The sequence below is a fragment of the Protopterus annectens genome, chromosome 3.part1 (genome assembly GCF_019279795.1).
Source record: "Protopterus annectens isolate FY-2018-M chromosome 3.part1, PAN1.0, whole genome shotgun sequence".
NCBI classification, from domain to species: domain Eukaryota; kingdom Metazoa; phylum Chordata; order Ceratodontiformes; family Protopteridae; genus Protopterus; species Protopterus annectens.
The window spans coordinates 1,831,544,660-1,831,571,419 of NC_056732.1; the positions used below are offsets into that span (position 1 = coordinate 1,831,544,660).

General features: G+C 39.5%; 1 protein-coding gene across 1 annotated transcript in view; it reads right to left on the reverse strand.

Annotated features, from left to right (window-relative positions):
• The window catches only part of LOC122798923 (gastrula zinc finger protein XlCGF26.1-like), a 69,842-nt gene that overhangs the window by 14,564 nt on the left and 28,518 nt on the right, over positions 1-26,760 (reverse strand). The window contains exon 2 of the mRNA XM_044068013.1: positions 10,236-10,358. Within this exon, the coding sequence (XP_043923948.1) occupies positions 10,236-10,358 (123 nt within the window). The remainder of the gene's footprint in view (positions 1-10,235; positions 10,359-26,760) is intronic.

Consider the following 26,760-nt stretch of genomic DNA (forward strand, 5'->3'; position numbering starts at 1 on the left):
AAATTTGTTAGATAACAGCTCCACCTAGCTAATAAAAGTATTTTTCATGTGACTTTCAACTTTTTTCCTTCTTTTATAGCTTATTCTTACATTAAACAATACTTTTTGGTTGGTTTATAGAGTTAAGTATAAACCTGCGGAGAGCAGTAGAGGTTATTTAGTAGCAGGGTGTAATCTGCTGAGAGGTAGATACTACCGACTGGAGCTCTAGCTACTATCTTAATGGTTCTTTCACTTCTACTCAGTGTATGCAGTGCTGATAGTAATGTCTTGTCTTTTAAAGACTTCCAGGAGAGACAGGCTGGCATTTTTCAAGCATAATCAGCATAAAATATTCAGTGAAGTACACTACATTACTGGACTGAGTATTTTTGGGTGTTTTCAGTACCTTTTTCTTACTTAATTCAATTTTACAACTTTTTTTTTTAAGTTTGTTCAGTTAAACTTGCTGTTTTTTTGTCTGAACAGTCACCTGTCTGTTTAAAGCATCTAACTGCACCCCATTCAAGCCTTTTTATCTGTGTTTTTTCACACTGTGGAGGTGACTCCATAGTGAGACACACTGATGCGTCACTCCCCAGGCAGTGCAAAGAGAGGGTCAAGATCAGTTGCCTATCAGGTGCCAAGAATCGCCACATCAAACATGCACTCATGTCTCTGCACCAAACATACAGATATAACACCGGCATTGTGTATGTGGGTTCAAATGACTTGTGATGTACCACCCATGAACATATGAAGAGGAACATGATGGGGATTTCGGAATATGGGTCAGAGGCAAGTATGAACCAAGGCTTGAGCAGCATTCTGCCACCAGGAATGCTAACATGAGACCAGAAAAAGGTTACTGACTTCAACAAATGGTTTATCTTCTGGTGTCATTCAATGGAGGTACAAGATACGTGGGAGATGGTAGACTGTCCCCAGTACGTTGCCAGAGAAGGCCTGCGCCTATCCTTCCAAGCTTTAGTACTTTGGATACATCTTTGCCTACTCATGCAGTGCCTTTTTAGGAAACATCAGTCTTCTAAAGCTTACAATATAACAAAACAGAATCCAGATTAACATAACAGCATTGCTGTTCAATGCTAGGAGCCTAAACAAAAAACTCAATTGTTTACAGCACTCCTTATCCTGGAATACATCAATATACATACTGTTATGGAGAACTGGTTCAAGATGGATGATAGTACTCCATTTTTGCAAAGTTTAAATGACTACCATAGATTCAGGCCCACTGCTTTTGATGAAGGCACTACAGGCAGAGTTGTTTCCATATTCTTAAAAAATTTAATCTGCAGGCACATTAAACAAGAAAATGACGTAGAACTTCTCCACTTACAATTTACTATTCTCAGTACCCCTACTCATATCATAAATGAAGTACAATTGTGCAACACTTACCATAAATGTAAACGTTAGTGTAATCACTGTTGTAGTCCTGAGTTGTGGGATTTCTTGCTGTGGAAGCCCCTGGCTGGCCAAACTACTAGAGTAAAAATCTCCCTCCTCCTAAGACTGATGGTTGTCCTACCCTGACGTCAGTACGCTTGGGTATAAAGGGAGCCAGCCGACACCATGATATCACTTTTTCTTCCCCCTTAAGAGGTAGGAGTCCCCAGGATGAAGCATAAGCAAGGGACAAAAGCAGAAAAATGGGCTTGCAGGGTAAACACCCAGGGGAGTCTTCTGGTTAGTGCAGAAAATAGAAGCAGACTACTACTGTAGGCCATGGGGAAGGAGGGAGGAAAAGAAGACTGCAACAGTGAGTACACTTGAACATCTACATTTATGGTAGGTATACACAACTGTATTATGTTCTTTGTGTTTTACTGTTGCAGTCCTGACTTGTGGGATGATTCCCAAAGCTGAGATGAGGATGGATGGTAGATTATGGAGAAGAGATGATGCCCTGCAAGATGACAGTGGCAAATCCTTCTCTAGACTTGGAGAAGGCTGATAAGTGGCAGTGTTTGGTAAAGATATGCACAGATGACCAGGTAGCAGCTTCCAAAATGTCTTTGGTAGGGACCCCTTTCAGGAAGGCAGCAGAGGTAGCAGCGGCCCTAGTAAAGTGAGTCCTTAATGTTTCAGCAGGCTTCATACCATGATGGCTGAAACAAAAGGAAATACTTGGAGATAGCCTGTTTGGAGACTGGTTTCCCTTCAGAGCCAATGGCAAAGGACACAAAGAACTGGTCCGATTTCCTGCAAAATTTATCTCTGTCGAGACTGTAGCAAAGCTATCTGTGCACATCCAAGGAGTGAAGGATTCTTTCCCTCTTGTTCTGAGGCTTGGGCAAGTGTATGGCTTAATTCAAGGATGTGTCTGTGACCACCTTGGGCAAAAAGGATGGCTTAATCCTGAGTGATACTCTATCTGGGTGGAATATGAGAAGTGGTTCCACTACCATGAGAGCCTGTAGCTCAGAGACCCTCCTAGCTGAGGTGATAGCTAGTAAAAGGGCAGTCTTCCAGGTTTAGAATTTTAAATCAGCAGAAGCTGCTAGGTCAAAGTGGGGTAGCGTCAATTTTTTTAAAACAAAATTGAAGTCCCATGAAGGTGTGGGAGATCTGATGTGGACCCCTTCCCAAAGGAGTAGTTTCATCAGGGGGTTGGAAAAGCTAGGAGGAAGAGTAGAGAACTGGGAGGAAATGGCAGAAGCGTGAATCTTGATGAAAGAAAAAGACAGGCCTCTGTTCACCAGGGTAGCCACGTAATCTAAAATGGCAGAGATATTGTCTGATTTAGGATTGAGACCTTGCTGCTGACAGCAAATGGGGAATCTTTTCCACTTGGCTGTGAATAATTTCCTAGTACCAGGCCTTGTAGCCTCTTTTAGAATGTCTTGAACTTGCCTGCTTAGGGTGGGCTCAGAGTAGTATTTAGTGGGATTATCCAAGCTGAGAGTTTGAGAGTCTGTAGCCTGAGATGGACATACCTCCCCTTGTCTGGAGACAAAAGGTCCACTCTCTGAGGTAACTGCCACAGGTTTTCATTGGTTAAATTCAGTATCAGATGGTACCAGTGTTACCTGGGCCAGTCTGGGGCTATCAGGATGACCCTTGGGCCTTCTTCCCTTATTTTGTATGACGACCCTTGGAAGAAGTGGAAGGGGAAGAAATGCATAAAGGAACAGATAGTGCCAAAGGAAGAAGAAAGCATCTGCCCTCTAGGCTATGGGTAGTTTGTTACTGGAACAGAATCTTTTCAGTTGAGCATGCTATTCGGTGGCAAAGAGGTCTATCTGTGGGGATCCCCATTTCTGGACTATGTTAAGAAATGTCTGCCGATGCACATATCACTCATGGGGATCCATCAAGTTCCTGCTGAGATGATCTGCAGGAGTGTTTTGAGCATCTGGGAGGTACTGTGCCATGAGGTGCAACCCCAGAGAGTGAGGTGTCTCTCAGAGCTGCATCACTAGTCAACAAAGGGGGTAAGAGTGGATGCCCCTTTGTTTATATACCACATGACTGTGGTGTTGTCTGTTTCAACAATCAGGACTCCTGGTTTCCACTGATCTGTGAAAGCCACAAGGACCATTTGCACTGCCATCAGTTCTTTCCAGTTTATGTGCTTGTGTCTGAACTGATCTTCCCATCTATCCTGGGACTGAAGGTGTTGGAAACGAGTCCCCAAGGCCATCTCCGAAGCATCTGTAGTTAAAAGTCTGGCCCTGTGGATGAACCTGAAGGGGAGACCCATGTTCTGGCCACATGCCCATGCCCACCATGCAAATTTCTCCTTGAGGCAAGGGATCAATGAAATTTCTGTCTCCAGGGACTGTGATTGCTGGCACCACAGATTCTTGAGGTAGCAATGGAGCTTCCTCATGTGCAGCTTGGCCAGATGCATCATGAGGATACAAGATGCCATGGAGCCTAATGCTCTGAGGACTTCCTGGCTGAGACAGATTGTCTCTGAATAATGTTTTGGAAGTACTGAGTCAAGAAGCAGACCTTTTCTGGAGGAAGCAAGGCCTTTTAAAGGGAGGAATCCAGAACAGCCTCCAGGAAAACTATCCTGATACATGGGTCTGTGTTGGATTTGTGAAGATTGATGGTGAACCCCAAAGAGGTGCGGAAGGACTGAGTGAAGGCCACATCCTTGAGGAGCTTTGACTGGACTGTGGCTTGAATAAGGTAGTCATCCAGATAGGGGTAAATCTGGATCCCCCTGGTTCTGCAGAAGGTGATCATAGGAGATGAACACTTTATGAAGACACTGGGAGCAGTAGACAAGCCAAAGGGCAGTGCAGAGAATTGAAAGTGACTGGTAGCTGCCCTGAAGCAAAGAAAACATCTGCAGGATTCCGCTATAGGAATGTGCAAGTAAAAGCATCCTTTAGGTCTAAACTGACCACTATCATGGGAGAAAGCTTCTGATGAGGCAACATTTTGAATTTTGGTATCAGTAGGGACTGATTGAGGGTGGACAGTTGTAGGATAGGCCACCAAGAGCCTTCCTTTCTGGGAACCAGGCATTGCCTGGAGTACAACCCTTTCCTTATTTGATGATCTGAATTCTGTTACCATAGGTTGTGGATCTGAGAAAGGGCCTCAGCTCTTTGATGTTGTGGAACATCTGGGTAACCTGAGTATCTTAATGGCTCCTTGGAAGTGACCCTTTAACTGTCTGAGATAACTTTCAGACCCCATTTGTCTAAAGTAATGAGGGACCAGTCTTCTTTGAACAGGGATAGCCTTCTTCCTAGTCATCCTCATATCTTTTCCGGGAGACAGGTAGGGGAAAGGAAGAGTCATTGCTGCTGTCTGCCAGGGCCCTGCGGCCTACAACTCCCCTGCCTGGGGGTTCCTGAGGAACACTGCCTGGGCCTTTGTGATTGCTGCTGCCTTTGAGGCCTTTCCCTCTGAGGCTTCCTCTGGCTGTCTTTGATTTGGAGGGAAAAGACCAGTGTTTAGTGAGAAAATTCCTGCTAAACCTGGGAGGCTGAACTTGGAGGAAGTCCTTGTCAGTTTGCATAGCTTTTGTTTTAACTTCCATCTTTTTTAGCACAGCCTCAGCCTTTGGTACAAACAGGAAGTCCTTATCCAGGGTGCATCTAGAAGTTTGGATTTGACATGGTCTGGAAAGGTCTGTTTCTTAAGCCAAGCATGCCTTCTAAGGACAGAGCCAGATATAGCAGCTCAACTAGAGGCCTCCATGGCATCATGGCCACAGTGTAATGAGTGTCTAGCCACCTGGGAGCTGGAATGGCAAAGGTCCAACAATTCCTTAGAGATGTTCTTGTCCTCTGGAGAGGAATTCTTTTGTTTCATTTTACCTAAAACACTTTGTTGGTATTTTATCACTTGAAACTGATAGTTAAGGGCGCTCATGGCTAGGGTAGCAGAATTGTAGACTTTTTTACCAAACCTATCAAGGGCCCTGGTTTCCTTGTCAGTAGGTAAAGGCTTCTTTGAAGAGTTGACTTTTGCTCCCTTGGGACCTGGAGTGACAACCTCTGGGCAAGCAGAAGGCTTTTTGAATAGGTACTTATACAAGTCCAGCACTCTGTAAAATCTGTCTGTTTTTTGCGAGTTTGGAGGTAGGCAGCCTGGGTGCAGGGATGAGCCCATAAAAATATTCTCTACCACCTCCTATACAGAAGGAATAGTAAATGGTTTGTTTTCTGAGAGGTCAAGGAACTCCCTAACCCTCTTTAGATTGTGGGCACTCTTGTGCCTCCCATTGGAAATGTTCCCTCATGGCATGGGGTGTTTCCCCAAATGTGATGTCTTCAGGAGGTCAAGCTGAAGGCAGATTCTCCTCAGAATCTGAATCTTCAAAGCAACTAAGGAAAGGTCCATCCTCAAAGACAGAGCCCTCCTGGTCAGAATCCTCATCTGAATCAGGAGTTTCAGAGAAAACATCAGGGATAGGATCCCTCCTTCTTTTCCCTGAGGAAGACTCTAAAGGGGGTTGTTGCCTAGCTCTGACTAATGAGATGAAGTTCTTGCTAACGTGACCAGGTCTTGCTAATAACCTGATGGGTGGGAGCCAGTAGGCCTAGGCATAGGACCTGATGTAGCAACCTTCTTAGAAGTAGCTTTTGATGCCAGTACCTTTGTAAAGCACAACCGATGGAGGCTGATGCCTCAAAGGAATGTCACAGGAACAAGATTGTTTATCGGAAGCCAAGGTTTGCTTAGTGACTCCAGACCTGTTACCACAAGAGACAATTGTTAAGTTTATCTGACATGAGTGAAAGCAAGAAGAGAGTTCCCCAATGCACTACTTAGCTTTAGAAGACCTCTCTGGTGCAGACCAACCGATGCACTGAAACACTGCTTCAGGCTCCTACGGCAAGAAAAGACTGATGTCATGATGTTGGCAGGCTCCCATTATTCCCAAGTGTACTGATGACAGGGTAGGACGTCTGCTAGCCATAGGAGGCGGGAGATTTTGACAATAGTAGCTGGCCTGGCCAAAGGCTTCCACAACAGGAAATCCCACAAGTCAGGACTGCAACAGTGAAACACAGAGAACATCTACAGGAACCCCTCAACCAATACCTCCTACCTAATCAGTAGGGAATCCTTATGCATTAAGGCAAACATCATTCTCCTAGGAAACTGAAAGTATAATTCTTCAATTGGGGAGACTTACACATTCTCAAAAATGCACGCCCAGAAATTTCTGGACTTTGTCAATACAAACTCTCTGGACTAGTTAGTCCATACCACAAACAGAGGTGATACAATCTTGGACTTTATTCTTCCCAACATGGATCAGCTTTATTCCCCACCAGCTGTCATTTCCTCTATTGTCTGGATGCAAATTGGTAACATTCCACACAAGACTGAAGCTGGAAATATCTTTCGATACCTTGATATTCAGAGATCATGCTAAGGTTACACCACTAAAATTGAATTATGACCTGATCAAATTCAAAATCCCCCTCAAACTGGATGACCACACTGTATATGTAGAAACCTATGCAGTCAAATTTTACGCTCTTGTAAAAAGCTGCATAGATGCATCTCTTCCCCTCTAATGTAAATACAATACAACATTTAACAACCCCCCCATGGTGGAACCCAAATATAAACAAATTGTACAATAAAAGAAAAAGCTCATTGCACACAAAAATATATTTATTTTAACTCTCAAGATGCTAAAAACATACTTCTTGAACTAAACAAGGAACTCTGAACCATGATTAAATCAACCAAGGCCAGATATGAGCTGAAAATAGCTACCCAGGTAAAATATAACTACAAAACTTTATTTAACAAATATCTGAAACAATGCGCAACACTGTGCAGAACTACTAGTAAATGACATCACATACTCTGACCCAGAAGACATAACTCCAACGAGCAGACAAATGTAGCTCTAATGCCACTCTCCTCTATCCTCTTCTACTCCCACATCGTATACCTGCATCTACACCCCACGGCCAAGAACACTAGTTCAATGGGGCCATATAACATAATGTGCTGCCGACTGGTCTACCTAAAACAGCACCTGTCAGACCACCTTTGGAGCTATTTAATGCCACCCTCCAAAGAGACTTTGTGCTCAATGAATGGAGGACAGCAAGAGTCATACCCCTGCACAATGGTAGGGCATCAATGGACCCAGGTAATTACAGACCCATAAGCCTGACCAGCGTGATCTGTATGGCTATGGAGAGGATCATTATGGAATTAATTAATGACGTAGGCAAACTACAAACTCTCAAACAATGAAGGTTATGGAGGCAATAGATGTGGGCAAATCAGCAAACACCACATATCGACGGCATTCAACATCATCCCATACTCTGGTATTGTGGATAAACTCGTAAATGTAAATCCCTACGTAATTCATTGGATCACAAATTGGCTCACAAATAGAACCCAAGAGATTAGGTTTGGTAGCTTTACATCTTCTAAAAGACCTACCACTAGCAGTGTACCTAGACTTCAGTCCTTGGGCAACTCATCTTTGGCATTTACTTCTCTGAGAAGAAAACAAATGTTAAAGGTTTATGGCTGACCAGGTTTGCAGATGAATGTAAAGTTGATGTCATTATCCATTTCCCATGAGACACCAAGTTCCTCCAACAATGCCTTTCCCAAAAATATCGCTGGTGCCAAAACCATGGGCTGAAACCAAACATCAAGAGATGCAATAATACCATCCTTCAGTAAGCATACCCCCCCTCCCCATGTAACAATCACAATGACATCACCCCCTGAAAACTGATCATGCAATCAGGGATCTGGGAACCTAAACCAACAACAAACTATTCTTTGAGCAGCATGTATCCACTAATGTAAGGAAGTCCTTTTTCATTAAACAGCTGATACCAAAGGGTATGATGTCCCCGTCCAGGGATGTAATCATTCCATTGTACGTAGCTCTCATTAGGCCAATCAGTGAATATAATATCCCTGTTAGTATGTACCTGTCCAAACACTGTCACAACTGGAATGACTGCATTGCTTTTTCAGTAAAATAAAATCAAGGGTCTGAATAATACAAACTCTGCAGACTCTCACAGCCTTGCCCCTCTTCTTGGTATTAGACAGGCTAGTAACAGGTAACCTCTAACCCATGAGCAGAACCTTATTTGACCCCATCCTGTCAGATCTATTACACATTTGTGAGTCCAATACTAATGTGAACATTTGGGACCTCATTCTGTTTTGCTCCAGTCATAGATCACCCTGGTGAGATATGTATGTGCCACAGAGAATACTACTGCTGTGGAACCATCATCCACTCCACAAAAAGTAAAGTACTTATCTTACTGGATTACAGATATAATTTAGAAGACCAGATGGGAAACTATAAATTCACCACTGGTTTAGCAACCAAGTCCCTCACAGATACAGGACATACGTAAATGTCCCCACCCACTGGGCTATTCACAGACAAAATATAAGGGCTAGAAACAAATGGGAATGCAAGGCCCATTTTTTTATGATCCTCATAGATCAACAGCCTATTGACTCATTCCCTCCAGTAGAACCCTTTTGAGTGTGTACCTTTAACTCCAAGTGGATGTGGCTTCATCCTTTAAACAATGACATTATCACCTTAAAGTTCTAACAAATACTCATTGACAGAGGTCATATATCTATACAATTGTGTTTGCCTCATGTATGCTTCAAAATAAAATATTTTGATACCTTGTATGTAACATGGTTTTGGAATTATTAATGCAAATATGAACAGACAATATTTGACGTCTAGAGGCACAGTAGGAGGTAACCTCAGAAACACCTAGAGACGTCACTCAGCTGTAATGAGTTAAGTACCTCTAAACCTGATGGAGGCCGGCATGGAGAGGTCAGTGGAGAGATGGTTGGATTCATACCAATGTCTCCTTCATTTGGTGCAGAACTTGCTGTTCCAGTTGGCTCTGACCACCACACCACCAGTGGCCTCATGCCATCAGGGTCACTACTCCCAGGGACACCAGGGGTGGGTGGAATACAAGTCTCTCCAGTCTGGGGTGGAAGTGGCAGTGGGGATATCATCATCTCCGCTTTGTGTCTCTTCACCTTCTATATGAGCTCAAGCTAGTGTTCTTGTCTTGTCTGTCTTTTATGTGAATGTCAGTAATGTTACCTCTTCCCCAACTCTCTCCGACACCTTCTGCTCTTCTTCTTTACCCATCTTCTCATATATAGTAGTGCAAAAAGGTGCTTATTCCCACAAAACAATACCCATCCTTTCCGATGTCTTTCACCACAACCCTCTTAATGCCTTCTTTTTGTGTTTCTTGTCCTCTTTCGCTCTCCCCCATTTTTCTAACTTTGTTATCATCTCCCTTTCCTAACACATAAAGGTCAAAACAGGGTATCCATATAAGGAACACATTGTAGTAAAAGCCTGTAAAAGTTCTGATATTCTGTTGGCCTGCGATGCTGAGACATCTTACTGGACATCTGTCAAAAATGTACAATAGCATTCATGAAGTTACAAACACGTGTAGCATGCATACAGATGTGTGCCTACTTCATGCATGTCTGCATTCTTTGTAGCTCAGTTTACACAGATTCAGCTCTGCAAAATTTGTATTGGGTGCTCCCTCACAGGCCTGAGAATTTCAAAAACCAGTGCCACTTGTTTGCAGTTCTTATACTTACACAGCCATGTAGTGTCATGGTTCTCACATTCCCCTTACACATTCTTGCAGCCTGGCACTATGAATACTGTCATTAGTTTAACCACAGATTCTTTTCATATATAACGTGGGAAGCCAAATTAATTCTTTAGCGAAGTATTTACTTACTGCTTAGTGGGACTTCAGGAAGATCTGTCTGAAGCACAGTCATATCTTCTACCTTCCCATGAAATGGAAGTTCACCAGGTTTTTCAATATATGACAACAGTTGTTCTAGTGGCATTTTATATCCTGAGTAATTAAAAAAAACATAAATTACATGGTTAAAATATACTCTGTGGAATTACTTCAGTGATTTCACCTTTGTTCATATATACAAACATTACAGATAATGTTAAAACACAAAAGCAGGCCAGAAATTAGGTCATGATGTATTCACCTAACTAAGAAATTGGAATTATAGGATTGTGAGGTAATGATATCTACAAAAACTAAATGTGAATAAGACAAGCTTACAAACATATAACAACAGTACAAGTCCGATCGCTATATGAAGGTGTTATAAACACACTAGAAATAAACTGCATACAGGACAAGAAAGGGCTCCCTGTTGAAATGCTGGCAGTCAAAATGCTGAGTCTCAACAAGGGAAAAAAGACCAAAATGAAGAGCAAATCTCAACGATCGCTCTTCTCCTTGTAACTTCTTTTTTTGGAGGGGCAAGCCATCCCTTCACCCTTGATGTGGTGGAAGCCACACACCCTCAGCTTTTATATATCAATTCCAAGATCACCATGCCTAAGAGAAAAGGGAATATTCCAAGAAGAGGCCATCTCAGACTTAGTATCTGTAGGTCTGTTTTTTGGGTATTTGATCTCCGTGTTCTAGGACTTACTTTTGTGGATTCCGACATTTCAGATGGTTACCCAAGCAGGTCACATAGAGCATTTTATATGAGCTTCTACGCATTGAGTTGTACGCTCCTGATACCAAGCTCTACAAGATCTGACATAACTGGTTTCTCTTTTCCTACTTTATAGAACATACTAAGATATGCTCCTGATACCAAGTTCTACAAGATCTGACATAAGTGGTTTCTGTTCTCCTACTTTACAGAACATACTAAGATACGCTCCTGATACCAAGCTCTACAAGATCTGACATAAGTGGTTTCTCATTTCCTACTTTACAGAACATACTAAGATACGCTCCTGATACCAAGCTCTACAAGATCTGGCATAAGTGGTTTCTCATTTCCTACTTTACAGAACATACTAAGATGTGCTCCTGATACGAAGCTCTACAAGATCTGCCATAAGTGGTTTCTCATTTCCTACTTTACAGAACATACTAAGATATGCTCCTGATACCAAGCTCTTCAAGATCTGGCATAAGTGGTTTCTCCTTTCCTACTTTACAGAACATACTAAGATACGCTCCTGATACCAAGCTCTACAAGATCTGGCATAAGTGGTTTATCATTTCCTACTTTACAGAACATACTAAGATACGCTCCTGATACCAAGCTCTACAAGATCTGGCATAAGTGGTTTCTCATTTCCTACTTTACAGAACATACTAAGATATGCTCCTGATACCAAGCTCTACAAGATCTGGCATAAGTGGTTTCTCATTTCCTACTTTACAGAACATACTAAGATACGCTCCTGATACCAAGCTCTACAAGATCTGGCATAAGTGGTTTCTCATTTCCTACTTTACAGAACATACTATGATATGCACCTGATACCAAGCTCTACAAGATCTGACATAAGTGGTTTCTGTTCTCCTACTTTACAGAACATACTAAGATACGCTCCTGATACCAAGCTCTACAAGATCTGGCATAAGTGGTTTCTCATTTCCTGCTTTACAGAACATACTACGATACGCTCCTGATACCAAGCTCTACAAGATCTGGCATAAGTGGTTTCTCATTTCCTACTTTACAGAACATACTAAGATATGCTCCTGATACCAAGCTCTACAAGATCTGGCATAAGTGGTTTCTGTTCTCCTACTTTACAGAACATACTAAGATACGCTCCTGATACCAAGCTCTACAAGATCTGGCATAAGTGGTTTCTGTTCTCCTACTTTACAGAACATACTAAGATATGCTCCTGATACCAAGCTCTACAATATCTGGCGTAAGTGGTTTCTCATTTCCTACTTTACAGAACATACTAAGATATGCTCCTGATACCAAGCTCTACAAGATCTGACATAAGTGGTTTCTGTTTTCCTACTTTACAGAACATACTAAGATATGCTCCTGGGATTCAAAGATGGTTGCCGTTCTGTAAGCACTGCTGAACTGCAGCTCTCTAATTAACCTGAGGAAATCTAAACCCTGAGTGGATAATATAAAGCTTTTAACATCAAATCTTCGATAAAATAACTTCAACTACACTTAACTATCTATTACTAAGAAGAAAAACCGGAAAAAAGGAATATATTTCACTGGATTACAACAGATTAGCTGGCTCTGCAGAGAGAAGTAAACAAAGGAACTGTGTGCTTTCTATACTGCAAGACTTTGTGTTCAAATAAGATGTCAAAAGAGGAAAAAAACATGGATACAACCACTACTAAAACAAAACTTTCGGAATTGCAGTCACCTGAAAAGGATGTGATTTCTAAAAGACAATAAATTACTAAAATACAGGAACAACAGAAATCAGGGACCAAATCTAAATCTGAACAACCATTAAACATGGAAGATATCAGAAATGCTCTGCTACCCATACAAGAAGCTCTTATAGAAATGACTTGTCAAATACAAACATTTGGGAACTCGTGTACTCAGTTGCTGGAGAGAATGGATAAGACGGAAGCTCGAATTTCTGAAACTGAGGATAAATTAACTTTACTTGAAAAGAAAACTAATCTACATGATGTGGATATGCAGGCTATGCAAAACAGGCTTATGGACTTAGAAGCAAGATCCAGGAGAAACAATATTATTCTCAGAGGGATTCCAGAATCTATTCAGTATAATGAATTAATTCCATCCATATTACAAATCTTTGAAGTGCTGTTAAATGACTCTGATGGGGTGAAACAAATTATTATTGAAAGAGCGCACAGAGCTTTGAGAGAGTCACAAGCATCTAACTTTCCTAGACCTGTATATATTAAAATACTTATCAAGATGTAAGCAGAATACTTACTACTGTAAAATAAACTGGAGGCTATATCATGTGGAAAAATAATAAAATATCCATGTCACAGGATTTACCCATACAGGTAAGACAAGCTAGACAGTCTTTGTCTCCATACTGTAAATTTCTTATTGACAAACAAATTAAGTTTCAAATGAAATACCCACATATGCTTAAATTTACAATGGATGGGATTAAACATGCTATTTCCACTAAAAATGAGGCAAAAAAATCTGTTTCTTAAAGTTTTCAAGGCTTTACCTGTATCAGAGAATTGAATTGAACTTTTGTTGAGACTGGCACGCTGCTGAGGTCGGATCCATTGTTTACTGTGTTCCCAGGACTGGATAATCCTTTGGTTGCGTTTAAAAAGCTCTAGGCCTCTTCCAGAGTAATAAAACTGTTTGTTTTTGCTTATCTTGATTACCTGCGTTCGTTTCCCATCGTTTTATGGCTTCTACGAAGTGTTTTCAACAAGGAGGAAGACAGGAAGTGCCTAAAATGGTGTTGTGGGTGCAGATTTCACTGTGACACTTCCAGGAGTCCGTCTGTATAAGCGGTCTCCCGTCGCGAGTATTTCACAGGGTTTCCAGGCTTGGGAAACCAAAGGAAACCGTTTTAACATCTTTTTATTCATTTAACTTCAAAATAACACTGTTGTATGGTAAAGTAAGCACATAGGAATATTTTATTTGTTTCTCTTATACATGTTTATGTAGAATGTTGTGGTTATATTACTTAGAGAGGGTGCAGAGATTTAGTAATGTTTGTATAAATACGCTTCTCATTATAGTTCATAATGTACTGTGTTAAAGTGATAATGCATTTTATATTAGTTAGTAGTTTGCTTTAGTATAAAACTATGATAGTGTTGGTTTATAACCAGGGATACCTGTATCTACCTATATATTTATTTTAACATAGGATTGTATTTTAATATGTTTTTTTTTTTTTTTTTGTGAGTCTCTATGCATGCGGTTTATCTACAGATAGCTAATCCAAATATTAAAACTTCCTTTTTTCAATTTATTTTCATATGTACTGTAATATTGTATTTTAATTTGATTTGCTTATATATACTTGATTGGGGAGATGTAGCTCAATGCAGTGCTTGTTAGGGAATGTTTAGTTTAGGCTTTGTCGTAGTTAAGTTAGATTATATAGGTCTCAACTATGGAACATGTTTGAAATTTTATAATGTGATGTTTTCCTGTTTGTTTCTTTTCTTAAACCTTCTGTTATTCTATATTACACAAGACCTATATATGTCCTGGTCTGGGGTTAGAGTGGGTAAGCACTGGTTTAGGACGGGATATATGGATTGCTTCCAGATCATGTATGGTTTTGAATATACTGTATTTTTTTTTAATCTTTTCTCTCCAAAACCTTTATTGTACAGTCAACCTTGGTAATGTGGGAATTAGATTCATGGAATGTTAAAGGGCTCTAGAATTTAAAGAAGAGGAAACTATTGTTACATGTATTGTTGCAGGCTAAGGCGTGGTTTATTTTACTGCAAGAAATGCATTTAATGAATGATCAATGGGTTGATATAAAAAAAAGTGGATCAGAGAAGTAATAGCATCGGAAGATAAGTCAAATAGTGCTGGGGTAGCTATAATTACTAAAGACCAATATAAGGACAACATTTTAGATTCTAATACAGATAAAGATGGACGATGGTGCTATGCTATTCTGGCATCTACCTTATTTGATAAACCTATTTTACTTTTAAACATATATGCACCTTGTAATAATCAACAAATATTCATAACATCACTGTATTCAATTTTAACACAATTTGATAGATACTACGTAATTGTTGGAGGTGATTGGAATGCTTATCAAAATCCAAAGTTGGATAGATCTTGTCCACACAAAGCATTTAATAAGCATGCAGTATTGGCACTGGATGATATTAATGAAGACTTTCAACTATATGACCCTTTTCACTATTTAAACAATGGCTAATAGTGCAAATAATTTTACATTTTATTCCCCATGTCATAAAATGTGGTCCAGAATAAATTTCTTCCTGATTTCAAGAACATTGATTAGTTTAGAACCTATAGTTGTTATACATGCACGGTATTTATCAGATCATTCGAAAATTTCGCTGAGTTTTGCTAAGGAGATAAAAGATACCTTGCGGCAAAGAGGCTATAATTGGTCTCTTAATCCAAATCTGCTGAATAAGGAAGACATAATACAGGAAATTACAAAGTACCTTAAAGACTTACTGGTTAGTCTAAAGAAACAACAATATGCCCCAGATATTGAATGGGCAACAGTTAAAACATAAATAAGAGGGATCCTTTTGCAAAAAGCCTCTTATTATAAAAAAATACTAAATAAAGATATTCAAAACTTGGAAACGAAAATTAAATTATTGGATCAACAACTGATTCAGAATTTTAATGAACAAACAGAGAAAGAACTATGTAAATGTCAGAAGGATCTCTTCTTAATACAAAATAGCAGATTAACATTCCAAGAATATAAGATGTTAGCGAGATATGCTAATCACGTTCAAACACCATCAAGAGCGTTGGCTAGGATCATTAATCAATCAAAAACAACACTACAAATTTCGGAAATACAATTTAATAATAAAATATATTCTAAAACAGAGTATATTATTAATATTTTTGAGAAAATATATACAAAAATGTATGATGGGCAAAAGGATATTTCCTTGCATAGAATCTATGAACAATTTTTACAATCAATTAAGTTTCCAGAATGATTTAGTTAAACCGATATCTGAAGAAGACATAGTATATACAATTCAACATATGAAATCACATAAATCACCAGGTCCTGATAGGATGACAGTGGAGCTTTATATAAAAGTTTGCGGATATTTTTGGCAAGATACTTTCAGTTATATTTAACTATATAATTAGGAATACTATTAATGATCCTCATCTTAACGCCTCAAAGACTATTTTTATACATAACGCCAATTCAGATCCTCAAAACCCCGATAATTATAGACCGATATCATTAATGAATGTAGACATGAAAATTCTAACCTCCATTATAGCATCTAGACTGAAGAAAATCATGACTCATATAATATCCAAAGAACAGGCTGGATTTATGGCAGGTAGACAAACCAGTGATAATACTCTTAAATTACATACTATGATAACACATGCTAAACAAAATAATCTTAATATCTATGCCCTTATAATTGATGCACAGAAGGCCTTTGATAGGGTTGATACAAATTTTTTGTTTGCTCTTTTACCTTATTTTAATATATCCCATGAATTTGTTCAAATGTTGCAAATATTATATAGTAATCCCTATACTACACTGTGCATTAATAGAAGCCTCTCCAAAAGAATACAGATTAAGACTGGAACACGCCAGGGCTGCCCTTTGTCCCCTTTACTATTTAATCTTTATCTTGAACTTCTGTTCTTATATATTAAACAGAATGTTTATCATAATGTCCCAATAATTTATGGAACTAAAATCTTAATGGCAGCTTTTGCGGATGATCTTAATATTTATTGTGCATCTCCAATATCTGACACTGACAAATTATTGAAGGCTGTTAATGATTTTTCAGAAGTCTCTAACTACAAAATTAACTTGGAAAAAAACAATATTTTTCCTTTAAAGACACCTAAACCTTTTTCGTTATTGCCTTTGGCTGGGCAGGTAACATTTAAAGAAAAAATTAAATATTTAGGTATTGAGTTTTCTACAGACAATAAAGACTTCTACAATAATATCATTAAAACAATTTGGGACCAAATAATTTCTGATTTCGGGAGGTGGAAAAATTTACGATTGCCGCTACTAGCAAAAGTTTCAATTGTCAAAATGAATGTGTTACCACGATTACTTTATATTTTTAGGTCAGCCCAATTAATACTTTCGAAAACATTTTTTAAAAAAATTCATAAAGAATTGGCTAAATTAATTTGGGAACCAAAAAAAAAACCAGGATATCTTATGATAAAATTAATGACCCCAAAAAATAAAGGAGGACTGGAGTTGCCTAACTTTGAATTGTACTACCTAATCATGAACTGTAATAGAATTCTAAGAATTGCCAACTATGATACAACTACTATTAAGTGGACACCAACTTGGGTGATTTTGAATTATAAATATGTTTTAAAGTTAAACATTAATCCTAAAGCAATACCCTTTTTAGGTAAAGATACTTTGAAAATGTATGGGATTATTGAACACATTAAAACTAACATATTATCTATACAAGATTTATTTCAATCTTTGGATCTGGGTCAGTATATGATGTTTTTTCAACCCTTTCATAGGAATCCTAATTTAAAATTGAACAATCAATTAATTGATCTTAAAAAGTTTCCACTGATAGTTAATTTAACTTTGATTGATATATACAAATATCTGGACCGCTCTGCCAATCAAATAAGACAAGAATTTAATTTACCCAAAAATTATCTTTTTATTTTGAGACAAATTAGAGAACTTGCTATGAGCTACTTTATAAATTTTAAACCTGAAGATGAAAATGTTCATGAATGCTTTGATCCAACAGGATATTAAATATATAACAACAACAAATAAATTAATTAAAGACTTTACATTTCATGATAAAATTCTGTTATCCAACTATTGGGAAGACAAAAGTTTAGTGACAGACAAAAGTAAGATGTTAAAAGCAATTGACCTGACTATCAAATCTACTTCTCTTCAAAAACTGATGCATACCCAGTTGATGATATGGAATAATGTATATTATACACGCCTTACCCTGCATAAATTTAATTCTAAAAACTCTCCAACTTGTCCATACTGTAAAAATCAACCGGCTGATCTTCTTCATATGTTCTGGAGCTGTAAATGCATATATAAGCTTTGGAATTCCCTTAAGATTCAACTTCAGAAGATGGGTTACCAAAGTACAATTCTGTCATGGAAATTTACGATTTTACATATTGCTCCAAAAGAACTCCCTAGATCACAAAGTACTATATATATTAATATTTTTCTGTTAGTGAAGCTTTATATAGCCACTAATTGGTTAGACCCATCTAAAACATCTTGGGAAAGCTTTAGAGTTTTGGCAACAAGGCATATATTAGTTCATAAACTACTCTTAAGTCTGAATAATAAAAACATTAATAAACCAAAAATTTGGCAACAGATATTTAATATTATATTAGCATAACACTTTTAACTTGAAGGTATTCACATTTATATACTTGCTTGGAGAGAATTTTGTATTTAAACTGTATATTACTGGAAATATTATTAACTACTTTTTGTTTTTTCTCAATTCTTAATGTTTACATGGAAGCATTATTGTAAATACTGTATACTTGTTTGGTGTGATAGTGATATTAGTTAGTAGTCTTTTGTTTTGCATTTTTTCTTTTAAAATTTTGTATTTGTTTTTACTTGTGTATGAAAATAATATAACAATAAAGATTTATTATGGAAAAAAAAAGATATGCTCCTGATACCAAGCTCTACAAGATCTGGCATAAGTGGTTTCTGTTTTCCTACTTTACAGAATGTATTAAGATACGCTCCCGATACCAAGCTCTACAAGATCTGGCATAAGTGGTTTCTGTTTTCCTACTTTACAGAACATACTAAGATATGCTCCTGATACCAAGCTCTACAAGATCTGGCATAAGTGGTTTCTGTTTTGATACTTTATAGAAGATACTAAGACAGCTGTGCAGTTGTTTATGCTTTAAAGCAATTTGTAAAGAAAATTGTTTGCTGGCTTAATTTTGTGGCAGGAGAGCGAACAAGGCCATTTCTGTGCAGCTAATGCTTTGGGACCTTTAAGGGAGTGTAATTTGCTATTGGACATTGTGTTTCTTTGAGTTTTTCAGCAGTTTTTGATGTTATTATAAAACTCCCCATGTTTGCACGGCACTGTGCTGTTCACAGGTAGGTTGTAGCATGCATTCCACCGACACAGGTGACTTCATTGATATCTGCGTTCTTATCTCCACCTCTTGCCGGACATTCTTTGGTCAACTGCTATCTGTGTTCACAGCTGCCTGTAGTTGTATGCAGTTATACAAACAGCCACAAACAATCCCTGGTTACTATCTACTCCTCCTAGCAGGCCACAGCTGCCTTTCACTGCTCATACTTTGTATGTAGTTATACAAACAGCCACAAACAATCCCTTGGTCACTATCTACTCCTCCTAGCAGCCCACAGCTGCCTTTCACTGCTCATACTTTGTATGTAGTTATACAAACAGCCACAAGCAATCCCTTGGTTACTATCTACTCCTCCTAGCAGCCCACAGCTGGCTTTCACTGCTCGGACCTTCACAGCTGTCACCTTACTCAATAAGCGCCTTTAGTTTGTGCTGGGCAGTGCCAGCTTCACCCACCCCACAACTCTATTCCATCCTATTCCTACTCCTATTAGTAGCATATTCTGTACCCTCCTCCACAGATGATCTTGTTCGATTACACATGGCTGTTCTGGGCTATTCTGGGTACCCTATAATTTAATGATTTAGTTACAGTCTTCCATAAAACTAAATTTTTGCTACATAAACCTTGTTTCATGTGCGTTAAGCTAGATTCTTCAGTAGATAAAAAGGAAAGTCAGTCTGCTTGTTTCCAGTCTGTTCTCAGCTGCTTAGCTCTTGGTTTCCTTTTGGTAGGAATTGCCTTTTGCTGACAGACAATAAACTAATAATCAACACAGATAATTACATCTGAAAAATATGAATATATTTAAATAAACTGGAGTCCTCTCTCTCTCTCATCTAAATGTAAAATCTGTGACCTGCACACACCTTTACAAACACACACCCTCACCAGCAACTAAACATAACCATATTCAAATGCGTTATGCCGAAGCTCTAAAAAACATTTACCAAGTCCTTCTAGAACTAAGAAAACTAGGTCTCATCAAAAATCCAGTAACACTTCTTTCATGCTTACCTACAGAAATGAATTACCAAGAGACATTTCACTTCAAATCTACTAATCCAAGCCAATGTACAAATAAAAATGTCTTAGTATTTAAATGCACAGACTCTGTACTCACAAGTCTGGAAAAAGACATAGTTATGGTGAGTTGTCAACATCACAAGGGCTCTAAAGAATCTTTTGCCTGACAAGTATGACTACATTAGGGTAAAAGGACCATCATCTATCACAGACGTTACTAGGCTAATAGCCCTAGAACATTTTAAGCTTAGCCATTCATGTCCAAATTTTTCCCAATTATCAAAGCCCAAGGACTAGAACGGCTTTGTTATATGCCTGTGCCTTACGACATCTACAAGCATCCCATATCCATAAGGGATACAGGCAACAAGCCAAGGGTGAATTTGCATTTCCTCATTTACTGGTCTGAGCTGCATCTGAATAGGCTTAGGGAGCAGTTCTGATTGACATGAAAGGAGAGTATATTCCAGAGAAAGGGTAATGTTTGAGACACAAACCTGTCTGTTTAGATCCTTATATTCGGTAATTCTAGTGCTGTTTGTTTTGTGAATGTGCAGCAGATCTATTAGGGCTGGATTGGAGAATGTTTTGTAAGTTAAGCATTGAGCTCCCCACAGTATTCTGTAGGAGACCAAGTACAGGGACAGGTTTTTGATGCGGCCTGCGTAGGGCATTACATTTACATCCTGCATTTTCTTAGTAGGGAACCTCTATAGCCACTCCAGCTAGACTCCAAAGGGTACATTGTACTTGACTATTGGACTAATGAGGGCTGAGAGTAGTGGGACTATGATCTCCTTAGATCTGGATGCCAACCCTAACTTACAAGTTTTGCCATGTAGAAGGTTTTTGTCACCAGCAAGGACAAGTGGTGATCAAAGTTCATGTTACTGTCAACTTGAATTCCCAAGTCCCTTAGCACTGTGTCTACTCTTACAGGTTCATAGCCTAGTACACACCTATGAACTTAATGACCACAGGGGCCTTTTAAGCTAGCCATGCATCTCAAATCTCCGACATGTTCTAGTACATTTGATAAGTGTAAGCAAAGGTTTGGGAGATGAAATATTTTCAAGCAGGGGTCCTAGAGATAAACAATTTACTGACTGCCTGTGTCCATTAGAGACAGAGGTGCCAAACCAGGGATGAATTTCCTGTTCCCCATCGAACTGCCCAAGTTATACTTGAATTGGTTCAGGAAGGAACTCTGTGTTACATGGATGGGGATTCTGTTCCAGAGAAGGGGTAGTAACACTCCTGTTAGGGGAGTGCTATCAGTGCTGTCATTTGCAGGGGTGGTCTTCTTCAAAAAGGGTTTAATTATACATTTTTTCATTGTGTTTTAGGCCATGACCCTGACACCAGTTATTTGTCAGTGTCAAACCTACCTAGAGGATATCTGCAAGCTGGGTGCAATCAACAAAGATATAGTGTTCAGCAAATATGGTCAGTCAACGGCCCTCTACATTTGCTTTAAGTTCAGAGAAGTATATTCTGAACAGAGGCCCCAGTACCAAGCCTTGTGGGACACCACTGGTAAAAAGACTCTTGGTGGAGTTGGATTCTCCCACAGTAACTTCATGTGTCCTATCCTTGAGCCATTTAGCTATCCATTGGGTATCATAGAGATCTATGCATAAATTTGTGAGTTTGTCTCTACTACTTGACTGAAGTATTGTGTCAAATATATTTGCCAGGTCAAGGTAAGCAGCATACATCATTTTGCCCTAGTCATGGCTCTAGAGACCTTTGTCGAAAAAGTTCACCAGGCTTAGTAGGCATGACCTACCCTTGACAAAACCAAACTGGGATGGGTCCAGCATTTGAAGACTTCCTATGTCCTTGTTTATCAGGTCCATGATAATTCTTCTCATAGTCTTGCAAATAAAACTAGTCAAATTTCTGGGTCTGTAGTTTCCTAGGTCTGTTGAGGGTCACCCTTTGTGTAGAGGGATGAGCACTGTAGTCCTCCATTCACTAGGATTGACGCTTGTCAGAAGGCTGTGGTCAAATAGAGATTCTAACTGGCCTGACAGATTTTGTTTCAAGTTATTTAGGAGGCATCCTGGGATATTATTAGGACCCATCAATCCAGTGGTTTTAGCTTTGGAGAGCGCATTAAGGACCGGCTTGTTTGTGATAGCTGGGGAGAAATGGTACAGAGCACTTCCTGCAGGATAACTGGGAATAATAGGGGTGAAATTAGAATTAAATTTATCAGCCACCAAAGTTTCTACATCCTCTAGTTTGGTACCGGGAGCTCCATTTACTATTAGCTCAGCACACTGTTGGGTGGTTCACTTAAGGTTGCAGACATAACTCAAAAAATATGCTATGGTAATCCTTAGCCAGAGAGTCTATGTTTGTCTTGAACTTGGCTTTGTCGAACTTGGCTTTGTCGAACTTGCTTAGTTCCCTGAGTTGCCTGTAGAAACTACTGAGGGAATTGTCATAGGTCTACAGGCGTATGCTTAGCTACCAGGGGCTCTGCACGTTTAGCCACGTAACCCAACTGTGTACCTAAATATCATGGGCATTTATTAGGAGGAGTTGCATTATTTAGGAAGATTTTAAAGGTTATGTCGGGGGTATGTTAATTTGGCCATTGTCACTGTCTGCCTCTGTCTATTAGCCTTTTGGGCATAGCCCTTCCAATTTTTGGAAAGGATTTTCTTTCTTTTGTTGTACAATCTATTTATTCTGGAGGACCACAAAGGGGGGATTGTTTCTGGAGTTTGTTTCAAGTTTATTTTGGTTTGGTACTGCTGTTTGTATTCAGTTGTTTACCTGTTTGTACAGGGTTTCCATAAACACTTCCACATTGGTTCATAGGTAGTTACTAGGCTATTGGCCCTAGGGCCTATATAAGCCTAGCCAAAAAGGTACCCTGGCTTTCACCACCCAAGAAAATTATTTTCCTGTGCCCCTGTCGAGCAAAGCCACAGAGGTGATCCCCGGGGTGAATTTCCCATCTCTCATCCAATCATCAAGATTTTTCTTGAAGAGTGCTAATGAGGAGCTTTGTTTGATATAGATAGGTAGTTGGTTCAGGAGTATGGGATGTCTCTGGGACAGGAATCTATCCCTCCAGCATGTTCTGTTTATTGTGGTGACAAGGTTTAGGTCCCTAGAGCGTGTAGCTCAGAGGGATTGAGATTTATTTATGTGGAGCATGTTCAACAGCTCTGGGTTTGACATAGCTTTGCATGTTAGGCAGAGATCGCCTCTGAGTAGGTGATATGCAACGGAGTAAAGCGAGAGTCTTTTGAGACGGTCTGCATAGGGCATCTGTTTGAGGCCAGTAATCCTCTTTGTGAAGTATTTCTGCGGCCTTTCCAGTTGTTGTAGATGTCTTGTGAGGTACATACCAAAAGGGGCGCTGTATTCTACAATGGGTCTAATGAGTGACGAGTAGAGGGGAACAATGACCTCTTTTTTCCTGGATGAGAAACGTTTTCTGATGAGGTGTGCAATGTAGAAGGATTTCCTGACTATTGTGACGATGTGATTATCAAAGGAGAGACTACTGTCCACCTGTGTCCCAAGGTCTCTTATCACACTTTCGGTGTTAAGTAGACTACTGCCTATATGGCAGTTCATGGGTACAGAGTTTTTTTACCAAAAAGGGATGACAATGCACTTTTTGGCATTGAGCTTGAGGTCATTTGAGGCCATGGCTTTCACACCAGGCATCTGTCTCAGTGAGGCCCTTTTGTAGGATGTCCACATTGTTAGGAGTTTCGATTATGGCTCCTAGTTTGCAGTCATCTGCGAAATTCATTATCCAAAGACCTTCTGTGTTAGCCTGTACTTCAGAGAAGTAGATACCAAACAGGAGAGGACCCCGGACTGAACCCTGTGGTACTCCACTTGTCACTGATCTGAAGTCAGATTTGGAGTCTGATACTTTCACAGTGTTGGTTCTGTCAGTGGGCCAGTTGGCAACCCATCTTGTGACATAGGGATTTATACCTAGTTTAGGGAGTTTATATATAATTCCAGAGTGGGGGATGGTGTCTAAAGCCTTGGTGAGATCTAGATAGGCTGTGTGAACCACCTTACCCTCATCTACAGCTTTGGTGACAGCTTCAAAGACGTCTATCAGGTTTAGGAGACTTGATCTACCTTTTACAAACCCGAACTGGGTGGGGTCCAAAGTTTGGAGATTACCAATGTCATTGTTTATAAGTTCTGTGATGATACGTTCCATAGCCTTGCAGACCAGGCTCGGCAGTCTAATGGGGCAGTAGTTCCCAGGGGCCGTGGGGGGTCCCCCTTTGTGGAGTGGGATAACTGTCGCTGTGCGCCATTCAGTGGGCACAAAGCCTGAGGTGAGGCTATGATTGAACATGGTATTTAGGTGGGGTGCCAGTTTATTCTGTAGTTCACGCAGAATGCAGAATGGGATGTTGTCAGGTCCCATAGATGCTGTGTTCTTGGCTTTATAGAGTGCAGCTTTTACCTGTGTAGTTGTGATTACAGGAACTTTGCATTCTTCTGGTATAGAGATGTGCCCTTTAGGGGGTGAGAGGGGGGTAAAGTTAGCACTGATCCTATCTGCCAGGATGCTGGCAATATCAGTTGGTTCTGTATATTTAGTGCCATTGTGCTGTAACTCAGTGTAGATCTTAGTGTTGCCATTGAGATTCTTGACATAGCTATAGAATGCTCTGTGGTTGTCTTTGAAATCAGCGGTGATTTTGTTTTCATAACTAACCTTGGAGGATTTTATGAGGGATCACAGCTACTTACTGAGGCTGGCCAGGGAGTTTCTCCAATCATGGGATTTTACTCTTTTTTGTAACAGTTTCTTTCTTATGTTGTAGAGTTTGTTTATTGCAGGGGATCACCAGATTGGCTTCCTTTTTTTGGAGGATAGCATCTTGGTTCTGTTAGGGATTGCACGATCCATGCACTCGTGTAAGTGCTTATAAAGTGCATTTGTGTAGGATTCAGCAGTTGTACCTCTATTGTCTGTCTGCATGGGTGTTGTGAAGTTTGCCACCTCTGTCTTAAGAAGCGTGAAGTTGGCCATAGTGTTCTCTAAGTTTGAAGGGTTGTAATTTAGCTATGCCATCACTAAAGAGGATGTAGGTAGCCTTGAAAAAGTTCTTAAAGGTTCTGGGGTTTACTGTGAGCTCAGGCTTTATATTTGTTTCAAGGGCTACTGCTTTGTGATCTGATTTAAGCAGTAAGGACACTGCATTTGTGTGTGTGTGTGTGGGGGGCAACATTCTCTCATATTTGTGAGCAAAAGATCCAGGATATTTGTACCCCTTATAGGTATGCAGACTAGCAGTTCCAGAGTGTCTGCATTTACAAATCCAGGAACCTTTGAGTCTGCATATTAACGGTTGTGTATGTATCCTCATAAATATGGTGTTGGGTTGAATTGTGAATGACTTCAGTACATTCAAGTATGCGGTATGGTTATCCAAGGTTATAGATGGGCCCAATAGCCAACAAGGACATTGTATGGGACTTTACCTAAGGTTAGTTGTACATGGAGTAGCTCAATTGTGCCACGTTGTTTGACCAATCTTGAGGAGAGCTTACTTTTTATATAGATTGATTCACCTCCACTTCCTGCCCTTCTTGTATGGTAGCTGTTCTAAATTTGTGGAAGGCATTATTGCCTTGCACTGCTGGGGTTGCCTTCCATAACTTAACCATTGCACCGATGTCAACACTCTGAAGGACGAAGAGCAGTTTCAGGGAGTGGTGCTTCTTGGAGACTCCCAACACTGAGCAGTAATATCTTTACTTCTCTTAAGTAAAATTTACTATGCAGAATGTTTAGGCTGGCATTGCCTAAAAAGGAATTAGAGGAGTGGGTAATTTTTTTTGTAAACAAGAAACATCTTTATTAAATTGCAACCTTACATTTATATAAATAAATATACACTATAAATGAAATCAAACCATAATGACATAATTTTAGTTACAAACATTATGCATTACAGACCATGTTAACACAACTGTAGCTGCAAACCTTATACATCATGTATAATGTATCCAGTCATTGTCAGTTAAGCATTACTCAGCTCAATCAAATCCTGCCTTCTTTTAAACCTCATTCCTTCTCTGTATACATTGTTCCCACAATTCTCATTTTTTCCTATGTAGTTTGCTCCCACCCTTTTCAAAAGATCCCAATTCTCATTGTTTTATCTGTTACTATATTCACTACTTCTAGTAGAGTTGGTTTAAACTTTGAATTCCATTTTCTATTAATTGCTTTTTTGGCAACCACCATAATTACACTCAGCAAGGCTTTATTATGTCTAAGCAATTACGATTCTGTACCATAGCTCAAAAAATCATCTCCTTAGTTAAACCAATCTGCTCACTCAGCATCTCTGACAGAGCAGTCTGCAGGGAATCTTTAAAGTCTACCAACTCAATACACTACCAGAAAATACATTACCAGTTACCTCTTTTTTCACTGTCGCACCTCCAACATTTGTTGTCTACCTGAGAAAAAATTCCTTGGAGTGTAGCTGGGGTATAAAAATACCTCTGTAAACATTTCCAAGCAAAGATCCTAAATCTTCTAGACTTTGTTGTATATTTGGGAGATATACATATATCCCA